This window comes from Varanus komodoensis, unplaced genomic scaffold (assembly GCF_004798865.1).
Source record: "Varanus komodoensis strain SLA01 unplaced genomic scaffold, ASM479886v1 scaffold23, whole genome shotgun sequence".
Taxonomy (NCBI): Eukaryota; Metazoa; Chordata; class Lepidosauria; order Squamata; family Varanidae; genus Varanus; species Varanus komodoensis.
Window position 1 is genome coordinate 3046663 of NW_025335627.1, and position 24850 is coordinate 3071512.

Below are 24850 nucleotides of genomic sequence, written 5' to 3' on the forward strand. Positions count from 1 at the left end.
CTGGTACAAACAGCATCTTTTTGCTAACTAGAAATTTTAGTACTTTTAGGGCACTGTCCTATGCATGTTTAACCAGCAAAAGTCCTACAACTGCCAGCATCCTTCAGATACACTGGCTGAGGAAATCTGGGAATGGTAGGAATTTTTTCTGCCTTATATGCAATGGATCACTCCCTTAATATATTTGAAGGAGCACTGATCTGGTTCTAGCTGGGAATTGTTTTGTTTTGTGTGCAGATATGTTTACCATCGTCAATTGTAGAATCTTTTTGCAGATGTTTTTGAAAGGGGAAGTCTCTAAGCCCTTTTCCTTTAAGAATAATAACATTTTGAAATGTTAGTCACAGTATCCTTTGAAAATTCTTGCATAGTGCATTGTAACATGCATACTATTCTAGAAATAGTCACAGTAGTAATTGTAGGTCTCTGTGGAACTGACCACAAACAGAAACTGTGGCTGGGTGCAGTTCTTGTCATGATAACCAATATTTAAATTAAATATTGCACTTCTAAAGCATATTTTCTGTGCAATATATGTATGAATATCAATTTCATGACTGAAATTTTCCGTATCTCCAACACAAAAATGGTGACAAGTAGCAAAACAATGATGTTGCTCTTTTAAAGACCCTACTTCAAAGGTACAGTTCTTGTACCTACCTCTTAACAGAGCCTGTTATCACTGCGTGTTGTTCTGCCACCAAGGCTGCAGTTGGGGTGCAGTGATCCACAACATGAGGATGGCATTTGCAAACACAGAACCGGCATGCTTCCCATCTGTGGTCTGATGCAGAGGTTTGCTGGCTGCCAGGTGTCCTACTCCTGGTCTCCGTTTATAGTGGCAACAAAGTATTTTGGTTGCTGAACTTGGAAAGTGAAATGATAGCTCCCTTTGACTCAAAGCAGACACTTAACCATCCCCCCAAAGGCTTCTTCTCGCCAAGGTACTGACCTGTACCTGGTCTGTACCACTTCAGCTGTGGGTGGGGATGCTCCCCCATGCAAAACAGCACCCTCCACATAGGAGCCTCCACCCCTGCTTGATCCTTTATCCTGACTTGCCACATTTCAGTATGCACCAAGGGTGGGAAGTTCTCTGAGTTCCCACCTGCATCTCAAAGGCTAGGAACAGAAGGTGAATGAATGCCCCACTGAAAACCGCTAGGATCCAGCCTTCTTGTCGAAGGTCCACACCAAAAGTCAGCATGAGGAAAGGCTCGCAAGGAGATGGCCGCCTACAGCCCAGGCAGCTGCTTTGCCCAGGCCTCTTTCTAACTGTGGCTTAAATAAGCAATGGCATTTTTGATGGGCCTGTAAAATGCTGGTTTACTAGTGTTGGCCTCCTGTCCTCCTAATTGTTAGCATTAGGAATACACAAGCACATGTTGCCGGAGAAAGAAACAGAACTGGGCTGACCCAGACTCCAACATGTGGCTGTGAAGCTCACTGCTGAACCTCTCAACCTCTGATCATCTCTTAGCCTGGCCTACGTCACAGGGATATTGTGAGGATAAAATGGGGCTGGAAGCAGGAAGGGCAGGGCAGGATGCGGAGCTATCCTAGCATCCAGATGCAGGTTCCAGTGCTGAGGGCTCATGCTTTGTGTCCCTCCCTCAGCCATGCCTTGTAGTTACACTGTGTGATGCCAGTGGGGTTAATTCTCCATGCTCCCGGTAGCATTAAGCGCATGGCAGACACATGAATGGACCCTGGTTGCAGGGAAAGCCACTTGGAAGAGACCCCGCAGTGGAAGAGCGCTGAGCAGGGAAAGGGCAAGTCCTGCTCAGCCCTCTGCGTCTTCTCCACTCCAGCTGGATGAGCTGCTTCTCTCTGCTAGAAGCCGCTGTGGTTCCACTCATATTTTTATGGAAAACATATCTGAAGAGATGCCACTCCATTGTTCTCCTTATTTAGAATCCATATTAAAATTCCAAACTGACAGTACATAAAGTGTTCTTGAGGTTTTTAAAAATAAGGTTTGTGTTGCCCAGTCTGAACTTTCAGTCTGTGGGTAACACAACGTACATAACGATCGCCATGCTACGCAGAGTCAGTCCAGTATTGTTTTCAAATTACACGGACTGTCTGCCTCAATAACTGATATGCCAAACCCCAGTAAATCAACACCTTTTTGTTTGTGGTCAAGGGGCTTCTAAAATATGACTAGTTAAAAACTGCATTGGCTACAATACGATGCCCGAGAGAAAGCTTTTATTTTAGGGGCCTGTACTGGTTTTATAAGGTTGTCTGCAGATATAAAGGGTTTTGTTTTGGGTCTTCTTGGTCAGGATAAGCATGTTGCATATAAACTGTACTTTACATTAACTGATGCAAGAATCAGGATTACAGCCTATTACTATTCCTGGGCAAGCTAACCATCTGCTTTAGAGAAAGTTTGGATGTTGTAGTTCTGCACACAGAATCATGTCCCATTTAATCTCTTTCACTTCTCTGTGTGTTTCAACTTTTGATTGAAGTTATGTATGTTACCTTAATTATGTCCCCCCGCTCCCCACATTGCTCCTTTTGTATGATCCGCTGAAGCAATGTGAGAGTGATCTTTGACAAATGATGGTGTTAAATATATTTAAATAAAGCAGTACCAGAAGTAATAGAGATTCTTGGGAACCTCCGTTGTGGAAAAAAAATCAATTTTGTTGTAATCACGGCATGAACCATTTCTATGACAAAATTGGTAAGTCACAATAAGAACTGACCCTATTCTGGAGGTAATTTTGTTTAATCATTTGTATGTTTGTTTGAATCGCATGAAGAAATAGAGATCAGAGGCAGAAAACCAGTGCCCACCTCTGGATTTTGCTGCCTGAAGTGGCTGCTTCATAGAAACTTCATGCAAAGTCAAGACTCCTTGGAGAAGACAATCATACTAGAGAAAGTGGAAGGCTGAAGAAGAAGAGGGGGAAGGCCAGCTACAAGATGGGACAATTCTATAAAGGAAGGAACAGCTTTGAGTATATATGAGCTGTGCAGGGCTGTCAAGGACAAGACATTTTGGACAGCAGCCGTTCATGTGGTCGTCATAAGTTAGAGATGATTTGATGGCATGGAACCACAGCAACAACAAAACAACAAACTATTTTCTGCTTTTATTTCAAAATGACTATGAATTATACAATACCGACTACATCACCCTTATGTCTGTTGTCATACTGAAATGCTTCTACAAGGGGAGGGGGGTGAGGCAAGGCTTCTGTTACAGAAGCCATGCTGACTCCTCAGTCTATAGGTCCTACTCTTCCATACATTTAATCATGCAGCTTGTATTATGTATATTTCAACATATTCTGCAGTGAAATGGACATAAAGAAGCACCTCTACAAATTATTTGTCTCTTTTGCATCTCTGTCCTCTAATATTCTCCGGATGATTTCTTGCTTTTGATGTGTTCAAATAAATCTTTATGTATACATTTAAAGTATTTTTTCTATAATCTAGTAGCAGGCTTAAGGGAATAAAAGTAGTTTAGGGGGTAAAAATCCCAGGGGGGCATAAGCTCCGACTCAAAACTAAGCACGCTCAATAATTGCAAAAAGCTGACCAGCATTTGCAAGGGGAAATGGAAAACTTATCGTTATTTGTTTTTCGGCCCCAGGTGAAGACCTTTTTATTTAAGCAGCATTTTAATTGTTAATATTATTGGATTTTATCTGGCCAGGGCGACTTATTTTTTATTGTTATTTTTTGCATTTTAACTGATGTTTGTATTTTTAATTTAATGTTATAATTATTTTTTAACTTAATGTTGTAAGCCGCCCCGAGGCTTCGGTGAATGGGGCGGCATAAAAATGTTTTAATAAATAAATAAATAAATAGATAGATAGATAGATAAAAAACTGGGCGAGAGAATGGGATGGACTGTCCTGACGTTCTCACAGCAACATTTTGGGCATTCCTGCTTGAGGGATTTTGCATGTGTGCAGCATTCCCTGCTCACAATTCTTTAAGGATTCTTTAGACAACATTGTGATCCTCCAGCTCAGCTTCTGTGTCTAAAGAACACTTTCAGGGAGTACTGTATGTTTTCCTTTCCCTTTTTTTAAAAGTTGGGAAAAGGCAGCATTTAATTGTTCATGTGAAAGAAAGCACATTTTCCTCTTCTATATTTGTGCCATTCTGCCACCTGGAGATTATATTGCAGAAAAGCAAGAAAGAAAGTGGATCTCAATTCAGCTATGAAACCAAAAGTAGATATAGCAGATTAACAGTGGATTACCTTTTTGTTGATGCTTCCTTTTCCAGTTTAATCAGTTACTTATTTAATACTGGAAGCAGCTTTTTTTCTATCATGCTCTTTTGACAAATCTTTGACAAATGGTATAGTGGCTAAATGTTGACCTAGACAGGTTGGTGGAAGACATGTGACTGGATTTCCTGCACTGATTTTTTTTCAAAAGAGCAAAGCAACCATGGATCAGTGCCATGGCAGGGAACAGAACGGGAAGCCTTCTCCCCATGTGTTCAAGCGCCACACAAAAATTTTGCCTCAACTGGAGGAAATTTGTGGGTACAGGCAGTCCCCGAGTTATGAACATCCAAGTTACAAATGACCTGTACTTAAGAACAAACGGCCATACAGTCGATTAAGATTAAAAAACACTGCAGGGAATCACCATCACCACAGAGAGGAAGCAAAAGGGGAGAGAGGGAGGGCTCCAGAGCAGACCTTCCTGCCCTGTCCCGTCTGGAGAAGGAAACCTCTCTGGCATTTCCTTGCTGCACAGAGCAGACACTGGTGCGTTTGTGTGGGGGGCGGGGTAGAAATATTCACAGTTTTCCCCTTTTCATGGGGGTCCTGTGCCCACCCCTGCGAATGTGGAAGGTTGACTATACGTGATCTGACTTGCATACAAATTCAAGTTAAAGACGAATTTCTGTGTCCTCAGGGACTGCCTGTATCCATTTCATCCTCATAAGCTCCCCTCCAGGTGACCAATCGCAGGGAGGTGGGGTTGGAAGGGAGCCTTTAAATAAGAGAAATGGCTCAGTGGGAAGCACGGATGGTCCTGTGCTTTTGCCCCTCCCTTGGCTACCATGTTCTTCTGAGAAAGCAAGGGGGATCTGCTCGAAGAACTTTAGTTATCATGCCTACTTTGAGAGGCTGCTAAAATGGCATTTCTGCCCTTGAGCGACCTTTAGCTGCTGCTGCTGCTCTGGCCTCCGTCATCCATGGGAGGGAGGGAGTGCTGCACAGTGTTTCAGGTCTTGGGTTGTGGCCAGGTTCCAGTTCCTCACTGGGTGCTTTTGGGTCAGTCACTGATTCTCAGTCTAACGTATCTCACAGGGATATTGTGAAAATGAAACAGGCAGCTGGACAGTCATGCGAGGCACTTTGATTCCTTGCAAATGGGAAAAATCGGGATGTAAATGCAATCATAAATAATGTGGGAATGGACCTGTCGGGATAGTGTACTCTGGACAGGGCACTGCAAGGGTTACTGACATGTGAAGCATGTTAAACATTACTAAATGCTGGATAGCTGGAATTATGATTGCTATAATTTCTTCTATATTTTGGGAATATAAACTTTTGGGATGTGGCCTTAATAGCCAGTAGTGAAGCTAACCATGTCTGACCACATATGGTTTCAGAGGAATTATTTCCTGGACTGAGGTCCTGCGCGTTTTTCGGCATTCAAAAACAAGGCCTGCTGAGTGAAACGGATCTTATTCCCTAATGAGTGTACTTACAAGTCTATTCCACTGGAGTGGTAAAACAGAATTGGAAATTGCTGTGCTCTCCGGCTTTTTTCCTCTCTTTCCTTTGACCAGAAAACTAGAGAAAATCTTAATAATCATGTTAGAGGCCCCATAGCGACACCGGGTTTTGCGGTGTCCCTCCCGAAGGGCTGTTTTGAGAGCGGCCTGTGCACGGCCGACCAGGTCTGCAGCGCCCAGTGCCCGGGGTCAAGCGCTTTCGCAAAGAGCATCCTTTTTGTGGACGGAGGAGCTCGAGATTAATGGGACAGCCCAGGCGAACTCAGTCCTGGAGGCCTGCAGGAGCCGAGCGGACGTCCTTGGGTGTTCCTCCCGCTTGGCTTCCTTCGGGCAGGATGCAGGTGATTTTGTCCCGTGCGCAGATGCCTCGCGCTTGCGTTTGTCCTCTGCAAAAGGAAAAGTCTCCGATTTCCGAGGGACGTGATTGCGAGGCATGAAAAAGGCAGGAAAACAACCTCGGCTCTATTCCTTTTCTCCTCTCCCATCCAGGGTCTGGCGGGGGATCCGATTGGCCAAGCTGCCATCTAGAGGCGCCTTTCTGCAGCGTGCATATATAACCGACCAGGCAGCAGGAAAGAGCAGTCAGTCTCCCGCAAGCCGTCCTGCGAGAGGAGCGTTTCCTTGCGCGCAGGAGGGGAGGAAGGCGAACTGAAGGTAAGGAAATTGCGCGACAATCCTCGGGTCACAAGGGAAAGGAAGCGCAGCGTGGGAAAGCAAAACAGCAGGCAGGCGAGGACCTTGGCGCGAAGCTGGGACGGACCGCTCGTGCTGCCCGAGCAGAGCAGGGCAGATTGACACCCGCTGGGAGAAGTGGGCGCTTAATGCGTGGCTTGAAGTAACGCCCCCCCACCGCCTCCCCCCAAAAGAGGGGAAAATACAGTCTCCCTTATGTCTTTGGAGAAGAGGGATTGCCTTTTAGGGCTAGTTTCCTGGGCTCCTTAATTTTCTTTGTTCTGCTTTAGACATTTCCCCCCTACCGATTCCTGCCTCCGAAGGTCTTTGTTGGGGAGAACAAATCCCCTTTGCAGAGGGGGATACCCTTGGTCCCATGAGGCAGCCACTGATTTTGCAGGCCGTCTGAAGTCTCTTGACAGCAGCAACTTGTATTTCAACTGATGGAGAAAACCAGAATGGCTCAGAGGGTGACTTTGTTGTGCTTTCACCGCCCTTACAGTGCAGCAACTCAGAAAATATGTGGCACTTGTTTATTTACTATTTCTTTACAGCACACTGGTGTTCGTTCAGTCACAAAGCTCTAAAAGTGGGGTTATGGCATGTAAATGCACTCATTTTCTTTAGGGCTCCCAGTGATACAACCTGCTCTCCAAATAAGTCTCAGCACTTGTATTTGGATGAGAATTGGTCCCGAGTTAGAATTCACACACACTTTCTGCTGGGTTAGGGTGCCAAAGGTGGCAAAATTATGCACACTGATGTGGGGCTTACTTCTTTCTAAGGGCCTATGCATTCACTGGCTCAAACTGAGCATACTATGACTTTTGTGTAAACTTGATTAGGATGGCATTGCACATCCATTCAACATTAAGGGGTTTGCAACGGAAAAGCCACCGTGGACCAGTCAGTAGCTGATCACAGCTTATGAACCTCTGTGCCAGTCAGGGGAGTTACGAACTATTTGTTAACATGGGAAATATGTATCAAAACGGTTTGGTCATGTCACAAGAAACATCAGGACTGCGATCCTTGGCACACTTACTTAAGGATTAAGTAAGTCCTGTGGAATAAGTCCTATTTCAGATTACAGAGGTCCTGCAGAAGTTTCATCCAGTCACGCGCTGAGCAATGAAACAACTTGTTGCCCACCTTTTTGTGTGCCTTGAGTACCCTTGTCATAAGACACTCCGCATTCACAGCGAAGGAAGAATGGGCATCGCCATTGCCATTGGCCGGGCTCAGGCAGTCTTGTGGAGCCTCTTTGCTGACAAGTACTCAGTCATGTCGGGGTGGATGGGTAATAAATGCTTGCCCTGTAGCTTGTAGGAGTAACGAGGAGTTGTAAAGCTTTTCTGTGTAGTTGCTAAAAGCAGCATAATGAGGGTTATTTTAAAAGTCAGAGTGGCTTGTTAAAAGTTTTATGATCCTTTGAAAGTATTTGAGGTCATTCCCAAGAAGTCTGATTGGACAAACTTTCAAGCATAGGCTACCTATGGCAACTTTTTCTAAGTTTAACTGCTGCCACTGAGTCTCTGACTTGGTTCGGGAGAAAGGGACCAATGATTGTGTGATGAGAAGGCCACGAAGGACTGTGCTTCTCTCTGTGGTTTGCCACCAGTAGCAAGTCCGATGTGTGGCTAGATGGTTCAAGGAATAGCCCTTCCATGGGAACAGAAAGGGACTTTCCTCTTAGCTTGCAAAGAACAAATGCTTCTAGTTGCTGCTAAAGAAGCTACTAGAGTGGATGCTATTTTCTTTAGAAATATCACTAAATAGATCAGGCATCACGTCATTTAACAGAGAAAAGAACCCCAGTATCTCATAATGAGCCATCCTTTTCCTGGTGCAAGACCAGATAGGGTTTAAAACCAAGGACAAATGAATAACTGAGAATATGTCATATGATAAAGAAAGGAGCAGTGCTATTATTTAAATTCACCTAATTCCATTTATTAATAGTCAACAGTGCTGCCTGTAAATATCTTCTAATATTGGCTGCCTATTTTTTAGGTGTGAAATAGCATTAAGTTGTGTGCATGGCCCTTTTTGGTGTGTCTGTTCTCAGTAGCAGAATCAAAGTTGGGAAACCACAGCCAGGATAATTTTGTGATCCTGTGCAGAAATAGCTAAAAGGAATAGCAATCTCAGGGTTTTAGCTAAGGCTTTCTCTCCCTCTGTGTTTGTATCATAATATCCAGATAAGCTGCTTATGTTTGCACGCAGCACATTAAAATCCCACACCAGCTTTTGCCTGATGACCTGAACCGTTTTACACACATCCATTACTAGAGCTCTTTTTTTAGCCAATGCATTGGACTAGTGAGCGCACAAAGGAGTGACAGGGTGGGCTTTACATCCAGCTGCCTTTTGATCCCCACCCCCAGCCAATCCACAAGAACCTGCACTTTGTTAGGCAGCTGGAAGGAATGCAACGCGGCACCCAGCAAAATTTGGAGTTGTAGTCAGGTGACTGTGTCATTACTGGTTCTCTGCAATATTGCCATGGTTCTGCTTTTAACAAATGCAGACCAGAATAGGTAAAGTCATTCTAAATGTTTTCTTAAATACAGAAAAGCACTTCAACCATAGTTCAGTTCATACTAAACTTTGGGGGCACAGTCCAACCGGAATGATTTGCATATAAATCTTGTTGATTTCAGAGTAAATGTGAGTGTGTGTGTGTGTGTGTGTGTGTGTGTGTTTAAAAACATGCACCATTAAAATCCTTAACTTTGGCAGTATTAAGTAAGTGGATATCACAAACCGACTAATTTTTTAACTGCATCCTGCTTTCTCTGTATTTTTTTCGGTCATCACATCACTTGAAAGTTTGCATATTCTTATGCCATCAGAAGTTAGGCCACTAAAATATGAAATTCTATGTTTTAATGTTCAGAACATGACAACAACTTGCATTCTGATAAAGTCAACTCTAGTGAACCTTGAGGACATGGGCACTTATGCCGGAATAAATTCTTTAGCTTTGACAGTACCATAGGACCCTTTGTTGTTTTCCATCAACAGACTGACACAGCGACTATGCTGGAAAGAAAATGTGTCAGTCATTCAACAAGTACCTGCTCTAAGAACAGTTGATGTGAGCCAGGTGATGCGGGTGCCTTTATGCATGTCACTGCCTGCATACAGCCTTACCTCATGTATAACAATAGTTATTTTACCCAGGATACAAATAGGCTGAGATGGTAGGATTATGGACGGTGGCATTTCAGGTTGCAGGTGCGTCTCAGTGCTCCCCTAACATTTTATGTAGTAATCCAGGGGGAAAGATTGCACTGTTCTCTCCTTGAGGTATAAGTTTACTATTCACAAGACTTTTTAAACCAAGGAAGTAATTAAAAATATGACTCCGCTACTGCCGTCAAGAATTTTTCCAGCTCATTGCTGATAATACATAGAATGACTTGAAGTGTCAAGGAGCGGGCCCTTAAATTCATTTTTTCTTTTAAAACTCAGAGGAAAATTCCAAAGGGCATATGTAAGATGTGTTTGAAGATAGGGAGTAAAAGCTGAAAACATTTCAGTGTCGTTGTGCTTTGCTTACTTATGCCATATCATGTAATGTTGGAAAAACTGAGTTGTTGCGCTGCATGATTTGGATAGGATAGCAAACCTCCTCCGTCACGCAGCATCGCGTCCTCTGTTGGCCAAAGGAGAGTGAGGGGAGATACAATACAGTAGCCCAGGAACTGTAATCCTGCCTCCTGAGCTTGGAAGGAGTTGTTTAGATGTATGAAAACGATGAATGGATAACTAGAAGGATGGGATGAATCTTCATGTGTATATTTTCTGCTTTGGCTCCTGATACAACTGCTTCAGCAGCCTAGTTTCTCTGTTGTACAGCACTCTGGTTGCCCTTTTTAAGGATGATCTCACTGAGCCTGAAATGCTCACTACGGTTCTGTCTAAAAAGAGAGCTTGGACACAGAAGAACTGATACCCCCTTGCCCCAAATAATCTGGGTGGGAAGATCTCAGCTCTGGTCCCTTGAGCAATGCCAGACAATAGCAGACTGGCTGTTCAGCGCAGTCATCTCTGGATATGGCTGTCCCCGGGCTTAAATATACACAGCTAATCCCCACAGTGATTTGGGCATATCACTTTTCTGGCAGTGGTTCTGCACTGCTGTCCTGCAAGAGTCTCCTTAGTGCGTTTGGTGCATTTGCAGGCAGTTGCAGTATGAAAGCTGTGCTGGTAGTGAAAGTGCCCAGGAGAGCACCGACTGGCCTGCTGCAAAAGGCCCGCAGTCATTCATTAACAAACAGTCAGGATTGCGCTGTGCTTGGTTTAACTGGCATGCTGAGCTACAGTGCTCTGCTATTCCAGGGCGAGCACTGGCAGGGGGCCACCAAGCCCACAACCAGTTTAAATTGGGCTGTTATTCTATCCCACTGGAGCAGCAGCAGCAGCAGCAGCATGTCCTTTGCCAAGGAAAAGGAACTCACTCGATTGTGGATTTCACTGAAAGATGATCTAGCACTTCTATTGACCAGGATGAGTTCTTTTTGGAATGCATTTGTTCAATAGTCACACTGAAGTTCTCATCATATCAGTAGAAATGTGATTCTTTTAGGAGGACAATTAAATTATAAGGAGTTGTTGATTCCACCACATTAAACCGAGTGAAGCTTCATTTGCTTGACTGAACTAAATGATTCTTCTTTAGTTTCTATTTCTATCATGGAAACAAGTCAATGCTGTCAGCTTTGTTCATTAATTAACAAAAATCAAAAAGAAAACATCTGCCTTCTACATATAAACATGTATACCATGGGCTTATTCCAATGTTACTGCTACTTAGTTAGACCCTTTAAAATGAATGGGCTGTTTATTGTGACTATCAAAAAAAAAAAAAAAAAAAAAGAATTCTCTTACACATGTCAAGATGCATTGTTAGAATAGATGCATATGGAATGTGAACTGGTGTGTATATGAAAATACAACTGTCAATAAAAACAGTTATGCATCAGCTGCAAGGAAAGCAGACCATGCATATATTTATCCATTTCCGTGTGGCATCTAAATACCACAAATATTGAACACATTGTTGCGTTCTCAATCCATTGTTCTATAGGAAGTGAGCACTCATCCTTCCAGACCTTTGGCAGTTAAAAGGCCATGGGAAATCCATTTATGTTGATCATGCATTAACTCCTAAGCAGGATGTAAATAATTTAAGAGAACACGCATATCAGTAAATATTGCAGAGTATTCCAATACGGAGTTTATCTCTATTATGACCACTTTCCCAAATGGGGAGGAGCCCTGATGGTGTCCCAGACTTCTTCCCTCTTCCTTGGTGGTGCTTCCTTTTCTAGGTAGCTGAAAAAGGTCCTCAAGGTGAAACACGGGGTATGAGGCATAGCAGTGAGGAGGGCCCCCTCCACTGCACCTCTTGGGTGCACACAGGTTCCTGAGTTTGGAGGTTTATGTGCATTAGAACGGGGGGCACTGAATTGCACTCTTAGCAAATTTAATCTTTTCTGTTTTTATGGATGCAACTTGCAGGTAAGGGGTATTTAGATAAAACAACTCCAGTTTCTGAACGGGGGAATCCCCCTCCCCCATTCATGAACAGAATAAGGAAACAGGCAAATTTGTTTAAGGGAATCTCCGCTGTTGAATACAGTGCCCAGTTGCAAAGGGGGTTGCATTCTTCCACATTACAAAATTGTTAGATAAATTACTGAAAGGCAGAAATGTAAACTTAGTATATGGAGTTGGAGCCGCTGGATGGGAGGAAGAGTTGGCTGCTGGAAGTCACACCAAGAACATCAGAGTCCCATGGATATAGTCCTGAAGATACATGATGCAGCAATCTTGCTGAAGCTATGGCCAGGTTTGAGTGTGGTCTGTGCCCGGATGGGAGGCTCCCTGGGATCCATACATAGTCTGGCCTATGACACTTGGAGGAAAAGCAGAATATAAATAAAGGATTTTCTTCTTCTTCTAAAGCTTTTCATCACAACGAGGACTAGAAATCTGGCCTTTGTTTCCCACTATCCTGGCCATTGTGGTTGCATTTTGCATGTCGCATCTGCTTGACAGAATTTTCTTGTTCATATGGCTCAGTCTTTATTTGCACTGTCACCAGTTCCTATAGAAATCATAGACATGGGATAAACTCTGTCGTGCTGAGCAAGAAAATTACATTAGATGTCCAAGTTGGTGGCAACGCATGCCTGAAAAATTGTTCAGGAATTGGCAGCACCTCTGTATTTTATACTTGTTTGTGTTTGAGCGGATTTCAGTAAGCCTTCACAAGAACTAGGATATTATACCAAAAATAAATTTGGCTTTTGGTCTAAGAGGATATTGATACCCCAATTGACCCGATGCAATACAATAACGACAGGTTTTATTAAAGGTTTGTTTTTTGTGTGTAGGTTGTGCTTGAATGCCTGACTAAAAGCCACAAGGGAAACAATATTTCTTCCTTCAGAGAATCCAGTATTAAATATGTATATGTGTGCACACGCACCTTGGAAAACAGCATTTGGCAAGCAGAGAGGAGGGCTTAAAGTATGTTCTGGAGGTGAAGGCAAGAATGGGATGATCGTAGATCATGTTGGAGCTTTGTGGCATCTGTCCAGGGTCCTGAGCTTGATCTTGTGCGTGGATGCTGGCCTCTAAAGAAAGACACACTAGGCTGCGTGAGGGTCCATCTAAACATGATATGGCAGATCAGTTTCAGTCACACAAAAACAGTGGGGTATAGGCAGCATTGCTTCTTAATGATGGCAACAGGCACACAGAGGGAAAGACTGCTGTGTTTCCAGCCTCTCTCTGGCTTACCTCCCTATGGACCCCGTGCAGAAGCATTTTCCCCCAGCTGAGCACATGGGGCTCTTTCCCATCCAGTGGATACTAGTAAGTGCAGAAATGCAAGAGCGCAGGATAACAGTCCACAGAACAGCCAAGCTCCCAAGGGGAAACCATAATCGTGTCCCTCGGTATCCATATTTATATCCTGCTTTCCTGTTACGTAAAGTGAATGGAACTAACATTGTGGCTAAAAATATAAACCTTAAGCGCACACAACTAGAACAAAACAACCAAGCAGTCATTAGTGTAAGTTTATGCTCCTATTCTGTACATAGTTACCTGAAGGTAAACTTACCTTGGGCTTAGTGGAACTTACTTTGCAATTAAAACTTGTAAAGCACATTGAGCTTTATCAAAAAGTAATCAGCCAGCTGAATTGTATGTCTTTTAGCATTTAATTAGGATTGCAAAACCCTGGGGAGAAACGTGAAGCATTTTAATTGCTGGCTTGAAGTAGGAATGGCATCAAAGACACCCAGCCTCCACTTGATTATTTTCACTTTTCTGACTTCCTGTATGCTTCTCTGTCACAGACAAAGCCTGGAAGCCTCTCTGTCACCTCGTTCACTTGTCAGAGTGAGGAGAGCTTGTCCGTGATCCCGGTGGCCTGGTCACCACCCTGCTGTAATAAAACGCCCCAGAGTGGTGCTCCACTACCTCCCCCACTGGCACCGGCTGAGGGGAGAGTGGCACCAGGAGAGAGGCTGTGGGGAAGCCGGCCTTTGTGGGGAGGGCTCTGCACTCTTCGCCCATGCAGCCTCCCCTGTTCCTAGACAGCTTCTGCTTCTGGCAGGCCAGGGGCTTGCTGCAGCCATGCCTCATTTTGCCTTTAGGAAGAACATTGGTCGGCCACCCCACAGTATTATTTGCATACCTTTCCTTTTGATCCTTGTAGCTTACAGGAACATATTGAAAGCACCATAGAGAAGACATAAAGTAGCTGAAACCCAGCACGCCTGTGCCCAGGACTCTGTTCTGCCCCTACCCACTGACTCTCCCTGCAGCTGCTTGTAGAGGGTGCGAGTGTGGGGCAGGTGGAGGGACTGCTGCAAGTGCCATCAGTTCCCAGAGCAAAAGGGACAGCTTTGGCACCACTTGGAAACTTCCAGGTGCTACTTCTGCCCCTCTGCAGAGAGGCCCTGCTGCAAAGGACTGGTTTCAAAATTTAATGCCCGCTGATACGTTATAACAATAATTTCAGTGTATACTAACAGTTTTTAAAACAGCAGAAAATAAGCAAGCTGACTCGAAAAGTCCATCTAATAGATTTGTGAACCCAACAGTAGCTCAGCCGCCAATAGTAGAGAGATTTTTACAAGCAGATTCCTCAGAGGGGGTTGTCTGAATAAGCCTGTCCTGGAACAGGAGAGCGCTACTGCCACGAAGCTACTAGGATGGGTCCTCTTCCACCAGGAAGTCTCCTGGAATCCTGGGCAATTTTAAGGCCTAGGAGAAACATCTCAGGGAAGCTAATCCTTCGGAGGTTTAGAGTTTTCAAGGTACTAGTGATCACTTTGAATTGAGCCTGATACCTTTAGGCATATTCTCCAAAATATCCATACCCAACTGGTCCTTCATTCTGTTTCAGAATGCCTGTAGGTTCTCTCTCCAAAAAGTGCATTCCCAGAGATCCCGCTATCACTGATACTATGTTCTGGTATAGTTGATAGCAACAATAATCTCAGAGTTTCCATTGTGATAGAAGAATGATCAATGGGAGAGAGGGGAAATTCAGGGATATTCATAAATGTAGACTGCCAGAAAAATATGTTTCACTTGGAAATTTAACAGTTTATGAAATCAAATTAACACTGCCTGCCCCAAAGGCATGAACAAACAGTGAAAGGAGTGCTTATTCTTTCAATAAACAAGTTCTTTAAATTGGGTCCCTGGAAACAGTCCAAGAAGAAGTATGGGAGTTTCAGGACGTTTGTATGCCATGAGAAGGAAAAATGTTGGAACTGAAAACCAAAGCAGGTTCATAAAGACGACAATGGCACGTGGGCCTGTCCAAAGGGGGAAGAAAACCTGCATTCATTTCAATCCAGTCATGTGGACTGTGCTCGCTCTGTGATGGACAAGCACCATCACTGTTTCAGCAACATTACTGAAGGCTTCCACCTTTTGATCAAAAAGTGACAAATGTACTTTTGAAGAGCTTTTTGGCTGACAGTCTGGAAGTATGTGCATGCACATGTGTGCAAATAGAATATCAACTTATTTCCCCACATGCAATCTAAACTTTCTTGAGTACAAAGGGCAGCTTGCTTAGTGCAAAAGCTGTCAGTGAGGAATCTTGCTGAGAAAAAGTGTACAAACATACCAGACTGAGGAGCAGAAATTCAGTGGTGTAGGTTGATAATAACAACTTAGTTGAAAAATTCTGTTGAGATTGTGCTAAGAGGCACGGAGGCATTTGGCTGGTCCCTTGTCTAGTGCTACAGTCCAACCACAGAACAGCTCTTTCCACAGATTTGGAAATGCTGCCATCTGTAGGAGATGCAGTTAGGCATTGGATTAGTATCAGAGTTGACGTGGACTCATAGCATCCTTAGAATTTTTCTCAGGGGTTATGAGGGTTTCACCCTAATGTTGCCCAGAGTCCGTTATGCTACGGCCTTAGATCAAAGCCATCTAGCACATTCCCTCAGGTTTAGATTGGTTGGCTGCTATCCTCTGATAGCGCAGTGATTGGTCACAAATGAGATCACAGATGGATGAAGAAGGGCTGGATTCACTGCTGTGAGTTTAAATTTTCAGAACTATGACTACAACGGAATAAGAAAGCCTGCTGGAGTTACTCAAAGATAAAGCCATTGTTAGGTCAGAAAAGAACTATTTCTGAAGGCTTTGGATATTTCTCCTCCTGGCTGATTCCTGTAATAACTGCTGCTTCTGATCTTTCAATTGCTATATATTTATAGCAATGAGAATCAGTTAGTTTAATTTTAAAAGCTTAAAAAGCTGAAAGAAATGCCGGACAACCTGAAGAAGTGTTGATTGGAAGCCTTTTTATTATTACTATTTAGCTCTCTGTGGTACTTCCTAGTATTATTCCTCATTTTTTCATAGGAATTCATCTATCATGGTAAGGCGCCTTCCTTTCCCCTTCTAAATAAATGAAAATAAGCTCTTGAATTTATTTTCTGGGAAAAACTTCACCCAATGTGTTTCTGCCTGAGCCTCTTGACCTGAATGGCCGAGCCTCCACTGACACGATCCAGGGTGGATCACAAGAGGTTCCTTGAGTACAGAGACATCCCTCTCTCTTACTGGTAGGCATGTTGCCAGAAGAATGAGCAAGCCAGTATAACTGCAGTACGAAAACCCTTGGGGACCCACGTTCAGAATACTTCAGGTAGTATCAGGTAGTACAAAGAAATTCAGTTCACATGAATGTCATGGGAAGGCAAAATCCACCTTAGGAGGACTGACGATCTAATTTCCCATGGTGCACTTTGAGGAATGGACCAGACCTTGAAGGTCTGGTCAATGCCTGGGTGGGTGAACTCCCAATAGGAAGGTGGTTACTTCATAATGTGGGATGGAAAGGAGTATTAGCTTTGAAAAAGTGAACAATTCTATCCCAGAACACCACAATTTAGGATAATCTGCTGAAACTAATTGCCAGCAGATTTGGTAGAAATAGAAGGAAATACTTCTTCACACAATCTGTAGTTTATCTATTAAATGCTACAGAATATTGTGATTGTTACTGTGATGCAAATAGTTCCTTTAAAGGATTGGATAAATTCACGACATATATTGGTGAAAAGACACATTCTGAAAAGAAAACTTAGCATATATGGTTTTTAATCATGATCTTTAGGAACTCAGGAGAGTGCTTCTCAAGTGTACTTTCCCAAACTAGTACTAGTTCCCTCTATTTGGCACTAGTTAGGACCCATCTTGAATACTGTGTCCACCACAGTTTAAGAAAGATGTCAGCAAGCTGGAAAAGGTTCAGAGGAGGGCAACAAGGATGATTCAGGGAATGGAAACAAAGCCCTGTGGGGAAAGATGGATGAAAGAACTTGGCATGTGTAACTTTGAGAAAACTGAGGGGAAATAGGACACTGCATTTCAATACTTGAAAGGCTGTCACACCGAGGATTTCAGGCATCCCACAGTGCAGGACATGGAAATAATGGGGTTAAATTACAGTAAGTCAGATTATGGCTGCACATCAGGAAAGCCTTCCTGACTGTTAGAGCAGTAAGGCAATGGAACCAATTACTTAGGGAGCTTGTTTCCCATACTCGAGTCATACAAGAGGCAGCTGGACAGCCATCTGAGAGGGAAGCTTTACCTTGGAAGCCTGCACTGATCAGGGAGTTGACCATGATGGCCTTCCAGTTCTACTATTGTATGATTCTATGTCCAATCTGAAGCAGTGTGGTTAAGATTGGCCTGACCTTTGGTTGCCTGAGGCACCAAAAGATGCCCCCATTCTCCATACAGTGGCCAACTGACTAGCTGTTGGTCACTGATGAGGGACAGTTGGTCACTGAAGAGGGACCACTCCTGAGACAGTAGGCTGGCTTAATGGGGAAGACCAAGCCTCTTGACACACACAGCACCCTCCTCCACCTTGAGTCAGTATCTGCTGTCCAAAGTACTATATCATGGTGGCCACTGTCTGCCCTTTAACCCAATCTGGCCATCTTATTTTTCTCCATTTAATCTTACAGTATTCATCAGTTGTCATATTTAAAATCAAACACTGTGTAGAGAGGAACATTTTTTTAAAGTTCATCCTTGCATCCTGAAAAAAAGCATTTGCCTGAGCCATTCATTATGTGCCAACCAAAGCAATTGTCTGCCATTATTATTGGCTTCCAAAATGACCACTTCCTCCTACAGCCACCTTTGAACCAGTTACTTCAAGATTATTCTGGAAGAAATCTTTGAACGAGACAAACAGTTCCCAATTTTATGCACAGTCCCCAGAAAACCTGCTAAAATTTAAATGCTTTGAACATTAGAAATGGATGGCTCTGTCCTGCAACCCTTTACGTTTGTGCTTCTTGACTCAATTTGCCAGCAATTTCCTGACACTCAAAGGATTTAGTCTAATGGGAAGTCTTCACTGTAGGGAAATTGCCACCTGAGAATTGTAATTTTGAAAGCACTTGAGCAGCAGGAGGAGATTCTCTTGTTTATCATTTAATCCACAGAAGAGTCACCCAATAATTATTTGTCGTTTTGGTGGTGAGTTCTTGGATTTCAAAGGTGGGAACTGCAAGTGGACTTGATGTCCTACAGATTTGTAACTTTTGAAAAAGTTGAACGAAAAGCAGCTTTTGCTATCCATTGTATACCATCCTGATTCTATAAATATTGTGTTTCTTCATCCATTATTGTAATTTGTTTAGATTCAAAATACTTTAAAAGGACATTTTGTAAAGTGGCATATAGAGTACAAAGTGTTCCTGGAGTTTGCAAAGGTATTCAGAATAAAGGCACTTGTAAATAACAGCTAACCTTTAATCAAAATGTTTATATTTGCTTTTCCACTCTTTTTTTTTTTTAGATTCCAGTCATTCCAAATTGGTCAGCTATGAGTACCATTGATTTGCCTCCCATATTTGATCTCGTGGAAGCGGAGAACCTCACGGAAACAAACTTGACTTGCAACAATGGAGACTGCATCACTGTGGACTCCTTATCATGTCCAAATATGCTCAACAGAAGTGCTTTACTCTACACATTGTCAATTTGTTATATCTTCATATTTATGATAGGCCTCATGGCAAATTGTGTGGTCATCTGGATGAACTTTCAAGCCAAAACAACTGGCTATGAAACTCATCTCTATATCTTCAACTTAGCCATTGCTGATCTGTGTGTGATCATCACTCTTCCGGTCTGGGTAGCCTCCCTTGTTCAGCAGAGCCAGTGGCACATGGGAGAAATCATGTGCAAGATAACTCACCTTGTATTTTCTATCAATTTGTATGGGAGCATCTTCTTCTTAGCATGCATGAGTGTGGATCGGTATCTCTCTGTTGCCTACTTCACAACCTCCAGCAGTGTCAGCAAGAAGAGAATCCGCCGTTGCATTTGTGTATTTGTGTGGCTCTTTGCTTTCTTTGCGTCCCTTCCAGATACTTATTACCTGAAGACTGTTTCCTCCAACAATGAAACCTACTGCCGCCCTGTCTATCCAGAGGAGAATACTAAAGAGTGGTTGGCCGGCGTGGAACTCAGCTCTGTGGTTCTAGGTTTTATCATTCCCTTCCCCGTCATTGCTATTTTCTATTATCTTCTAGCAAGAGCCATATCTACCTCTAATGACCAAGAGAGAAAGAGCAATGGGAAAATAATCTTTACCTATGTAATTGTGTTTCTTGTCTGCTGGTTGCCATACCATATCATTGTTTTGCTTGATTTCTTCTTGGCCTTCCATTTCATCCCCTTCAGCTGTCAAATGGAGAACTTCCTTTACGCAGCCTTTAATGTTACTCAGTGTTTCTCTCTGGTTCATTGCTGCATCAATCCCATTCTCTATAGCTTCATCAATCGAAACTACAAGTATGAACTCATGAAGGCTTTTCTCTTTAAGTACTCAGCTAAAACTGGTCTTACCAAACTGATTGACACTTCCAGGGTTTCAGAGATGGAATACTCTGCTTTGGAGCAAAATGTTAAATAAACGCAGTCACAAAAGACTTTTTGCCATATTTTCTCTTTAACTGGACAATGCATTAAAAAGAACACCTAATGGTGAATTTATAAGCCGTCCTGAGATGCTATGCATAAGGGACGGCATATAAAAGTTTTAAATAAATGAATAAATAAAATTTTTGGAACAGAACTTTTGCTACCAAAATGCTGCATTATGTTTTCTGTGTTTTGGACACTGTCAACTAGTTCACACTGTTTTCAGTCATGCTAGTGGACAAAATGAGTGGCAAACCAAGGGATCTTGTAAAATGAGATGCTGGTTATTTTATTATGTCCTGCTTGAGAGGGCAGATAGCCCTTTCCCCAGATGCCTTGACTTCAGAGTATACATTTTGCAGTTTGTATTTAAAGAAACTAGAACTTTGTTTTCTTGCTTTTGAAGTTATATGGAAAATTAAATATATTTACTCATGTATTTGAAGCATATGTTTTATGTATAGAATGCTATAGGGTTAATATTAGATTTCCATTTGGTTTGGTATTGTAACTATAGAATATATAACAATTGTTAAATGAAGATTATATGTACTTCTGAGTGGGTGTGGTTGAAATTTTGTGGCAATATAGTTGTGATATAGAAAACTGTAAAAATAACACTCATAACTTGTCAGTACCAATATTCTGTGAAGGTATGTTTTACAACCCTAACATACTTACTTCATTAAAGTGTATCCTTATTTGTAAATTGTTATTTTTTTAAATAAATACCTTTGAAAACAGAACAGGAGTGCTATGCTATCTTTAATTCCTACCATGACATCATGCAGTTGCCCTGCCTCATTCGTCAACTTCTGTTGCATGTGGGTTAGAAAGACATCCAAATAATGTCCTTTTCTTCTTCCCATGTTTTCCCACCACGTCTATCTCATTTTTTTCTTAAAATCACAGAATATCCATTATGGAGGGAAAAATGGATACCTGCCCAATGCCTTTGGACTGCTACTAGTAGGAACTCTCCATATGGATATACTCTAGATTATTTCTCTTTTTATGTTCTTAAACATGTACAGTGAACAATTGAACTCTAATAAGCATAGCCATTGCCCTAAGGTCAGATTTGGGTTAGTTTGACTAAGAATTTTTGGAATTATCTTTTATGGGGGTGGGCAGGATAGAGTCCTTGGAAATAACTTTTTTTAGCTCATCAGTGCTGTGCATCAGGAAAAGTTACATTTGGGCCCATTTAAAAGTTCAGCTCTGAACTTTTCCTCAGTTACTAGAGGAAAAAGTTATTTCCGAGTCCTTTCAGCCAACATTTTGCATGCGTTTTGACTAGACCAGGGACACCCTAAGGCAACAAGGATCACACATAGGCACTGCTAGGAGCCACCCTGCTTCTCCCATCCTGTTCCTGCCAGATCTACTGAGCTAGTTAGCTGGTCAATGTCAGTTGACCTAGTCGATGACCCAGGGAAGGACAGCAGCGCAGCCTCGCCAGGTTCTTGCCACAGGGCCTGCTTCTCATCCCCCACAGTTGCCTTTCAGTGAGATGTTGCACCTCACCTCAGACCTTTCTCACTCGACTCGGCCACTGGAGCCTGGCCACTGTCCTGCTTCGTGGTCTCTTGTGTGCCTCTGGCCCACATTGCTGGCTTCCTGATGCCCTGGCCTTTGGAGGTTGTCTTTCTGAAGCCAACCAGGCAGAAGCTGGGCAACCTGCATGCAATATGGGGCAACCTGCACACAACTGTTGCCTCGTAATAACTGCTTACGATGATGGTTGTGAATTGACGGCTCAGAAAACAAATGGGGAAGATGCTTTTTTTTGCAGGGCTGGCCTTTCCATGAGGAGCGAGGTATGCAGATATAAGTTAGAAATTATTGTCTGGCCATTGTCTCGAGGCCTTGCAAAGTATTTGCTCTAGCAGGAGTTTAGATCGTCCTTCGGGCAGCAAGATTGCTGGGGCTGAAACTGCTCTCCTATCCTGATTATAGTGCATTCTAGAAAGTCTGCAGGTTCCTGCTATTTCCCTTATCCTTAGATAAGTCATTCATATGTTCAGTAATCTTTACAGTCCCAACTTTCTTGCTGTATTTGCTACAAGTATGTCTGGAATTTACCCATCTTAGTACTCGAAGTTACAAGGTACTCTAAATCATCAGTCTTGGGCTGTCGGAATGCAGTGCTGCTACAGGCCCATCTACAACACAGCTCACCCCAATGTGGTGCCTCCGGATGGGCTGGACTGCAACTCTCATAAACCCCCGTGAGCATTATAATCCCACACGTCTGGAGGGTACCAAGCTGGGGGAAGCTGCAATTATGTCACACATCACAGCTCAGGTTAAAATATGGCTTCTGTGTAACAAAAATAATGCAGGGGGCTAACCTCATGCCAGCCTCCGGCTAAGGGAGTATATGCTGGAATGCAGACCTGTGTGATGTCTGCTCTTAAATCTACATGTGAAGGCTCTAAACATGTTGCATGTGGTTTTGTTTTATAGTTAGGTGTGCCAGCTTGTTGGCATTGAGGTAAGCCTGCTCTCTTGCCCTGGCCTTGAATGGCTTGTCATGAGACCTGTCAGCTGTTCTAACAGGCCTTATTTTTAATGAAATTCTTTCAGGTTTTTTTTTTAATGGTTTTAACTTTCATACATTTTTGCTATATTTTGCTGTATTTCATTGCATGTATATTTTACGATTATCTGCTTTGTTGTACTTCTGGTATGAACTACTGTAGTCCCCCAGAGAGGTTTGGCAATTGTTTGACATAGAAATGAAGATGAGGGTGGTGATGATGATACCAAGTGGTGGTAATTACTCAGCCAAAGCGTTCACATCCTGCAGAAACCAGCAGCTTCTCTCCACTCGGTTATTTTAACCAAGTGACCACTTCAGGAAAGGTACCAATTAAGCAGCCAAGAGTTCGGGTTCCCCACTTAAGCGGGCTCCTTGCCGTCAGTTTTTCTGCCGCAGTGGGCAGCTTGTGCACCACATGAAGCCAGGCAGCTGCTTCCAGGCCTGGAAAGCACCTACTCCCGACGTGCCTGGCAGGTGAGCGGCTGCATTCCATGACTCCCTCTCCCTCATCCCCTTTGGTCCTCCCGCAGGAATCCCATGGGGCACTGGGAGAGCACCACGGCGCCCCCTTTCTCTGTCTCTGCTTGTTGGTGGGAATGGGGAGGCAGGTGAAGGAACAGGGGACAGCCTTTGCAAGAGGCAGGCAGGGCTGTCAGCGCTGCTGCCAACCTTGACAGTCGTGGTTTGGCCAGCCTGCTTGGTTAGGCTGGCCAGGACTTCTTGCTGCTCTTGCCACACGGCGGGCAAGTGGTCAGGGTTACCCCAGGCGTCTTGTAACATCCAGGTGTACGTGCCATGGCAAGCCTGGGGTGGCTGCTAAACTCCTCAACAAACCACACCAAAAAGCCGCAGTAGGTTCCCCTGACACAACAAGGGGGGCTTGACAGGTGTGGAAACCCGGTCGAGGTCTGTCCACTGAGCTTTCAAGTGAGGAACTGATCCACTGGGATGGAGAGGTTGACTGTGCCGTCCCCCAGTCACTCCTTTGCAACTTTAACCATGCTAGTGTAATTCAGTGAAACCTGCTTCAGACAAGCTCGGGTGTCCTAGAGGGTCCACATAAAGGACCTTACTAAGGCACCACATCGCCTCTTTTGTGATGTGCTTTCCGAGTGCGTCTGTGAGTGAGCATAGTGGGCAGCTGCAGCACCGCACATGTGTAGGGACCTCACCATAAGGCCAACCAAGGTGGATGTGCTCAGGCACGCACTGGCACGTTGCAGCTGCGTTGGTGGAAACGTACTGCGGAAGGGAAGCTGACAGTCCTCGCCACTCACATCTCCAAGGTCAATGGAACAGCACTTCTTCCAGCCTTTCCCAAGACCACTTTCATAACATTTGTCTCTTTTTACACTAGCAAGTTTACTTGGCTGGAGTACTCCCTAAAATTGGATTCCATAGCAAAGGACCCAAATATTTTAAAGTATCTGTATCTATATCTGTATCTAGGAGAGTTCCAGAAAATTAGAGAGATCTGTTTCAGGTCAATTGATGTCAAGCATTGTTATAGTGTAGTAGTGCCATCTGGTGACTGCTAGCCTTGGAATTTCTTCCATGTTCAGATAGCAAAAATGGGAGATTTTATTTAGTCTAAATATTACTAGTAACAGATTTAGCAAACAACAGGGAATGATGGGCTTACTTTCATACATAAATATTAAGGGATCAAGAAAACTATATGATATGGCTACAAATGTACAGGACCTGGTGTCTTTATCTTAATTTGGACATCTGGCTTTCAGCAAGTACTGCATTTTTCACTCTATAAGATGCACCTGACCATAAGACTCACCTAGTTTTTAGAGGAGGGATCCATGGAAAGCTTCCTGATAATCACAGGCACATTCCCCATCACTTCCCCATGGGCTTCATTAAAAGACGGGCTGCCATTTGAAAACACACACTGACCTGTGATTAACAGCTCTCACCTGTGCCAGAGGAGGGGGGCGGAGCAGGGTGCGCTGAGCGCGTGCCGGCCAGGTGTGGTGCAGCCAGGCCGGCAGCGTGCCTGCGGTGGTCTTCCAGGTGATGCAGCAGCAACGGCAGGTCTTCCCGGGCAGTGGGGGTGAGCAGTCCGTCTCTCCATGCAGCCGGCGGGTTAAAGCCCGCGGCTCCTCCTCCTCCGCACTGCTCCCCCTGAGTGGCACAGCTCTCACCTGCGCCGGAGGAGGGGGGCGGAGCAGGGCACGCCAAGCACGTGCCGGCCAGGTGTGGTGCAGCCAGGCCGGAAGTGTGCCGGCAGTGGTCTTCCGGGTGGCGCGGCAGCGGCAGGTCTCTCCGTGTGGCCGGCGGGTTAAAGCCCGTGGCTCCTCCTCCTCTGCGGCAGGTCTTCCCGGGCGGTGGGGGTGAGCAGTCCGTCTCTCCGTGCGGCCGGCGGGTTAAAGCCTG

General features: G+C 43.9%; 1 protein-coding gene across 1 annotated transcript; it reads left to right on the plus strand.

The window, feature by feature from the left end:
* The first annotated feature begins 6210 nt into the window (after nt 1-6210).
* ACKR3 (atypical chemokine receptor 3) lies at nt 6211-20663 on the plus strand. The gene is made up of 2 exons (XM_044432013.1): nt 6211-6390; nt 18788-20663. Exon 2 carries the CDS (start codon nt 18815-18817, stop codon nt 19907-19909), a length of 1095 nt encoding a protein of 364 aa, XP_044287948.1. The 5' UTR covers nt 6211-6390; nt 18788-18814; the 3' UTR covers nt 19910-20663.
* The last annotated feature ends 4187 nt before the right edge of the window (nt 20664-24850 follow it).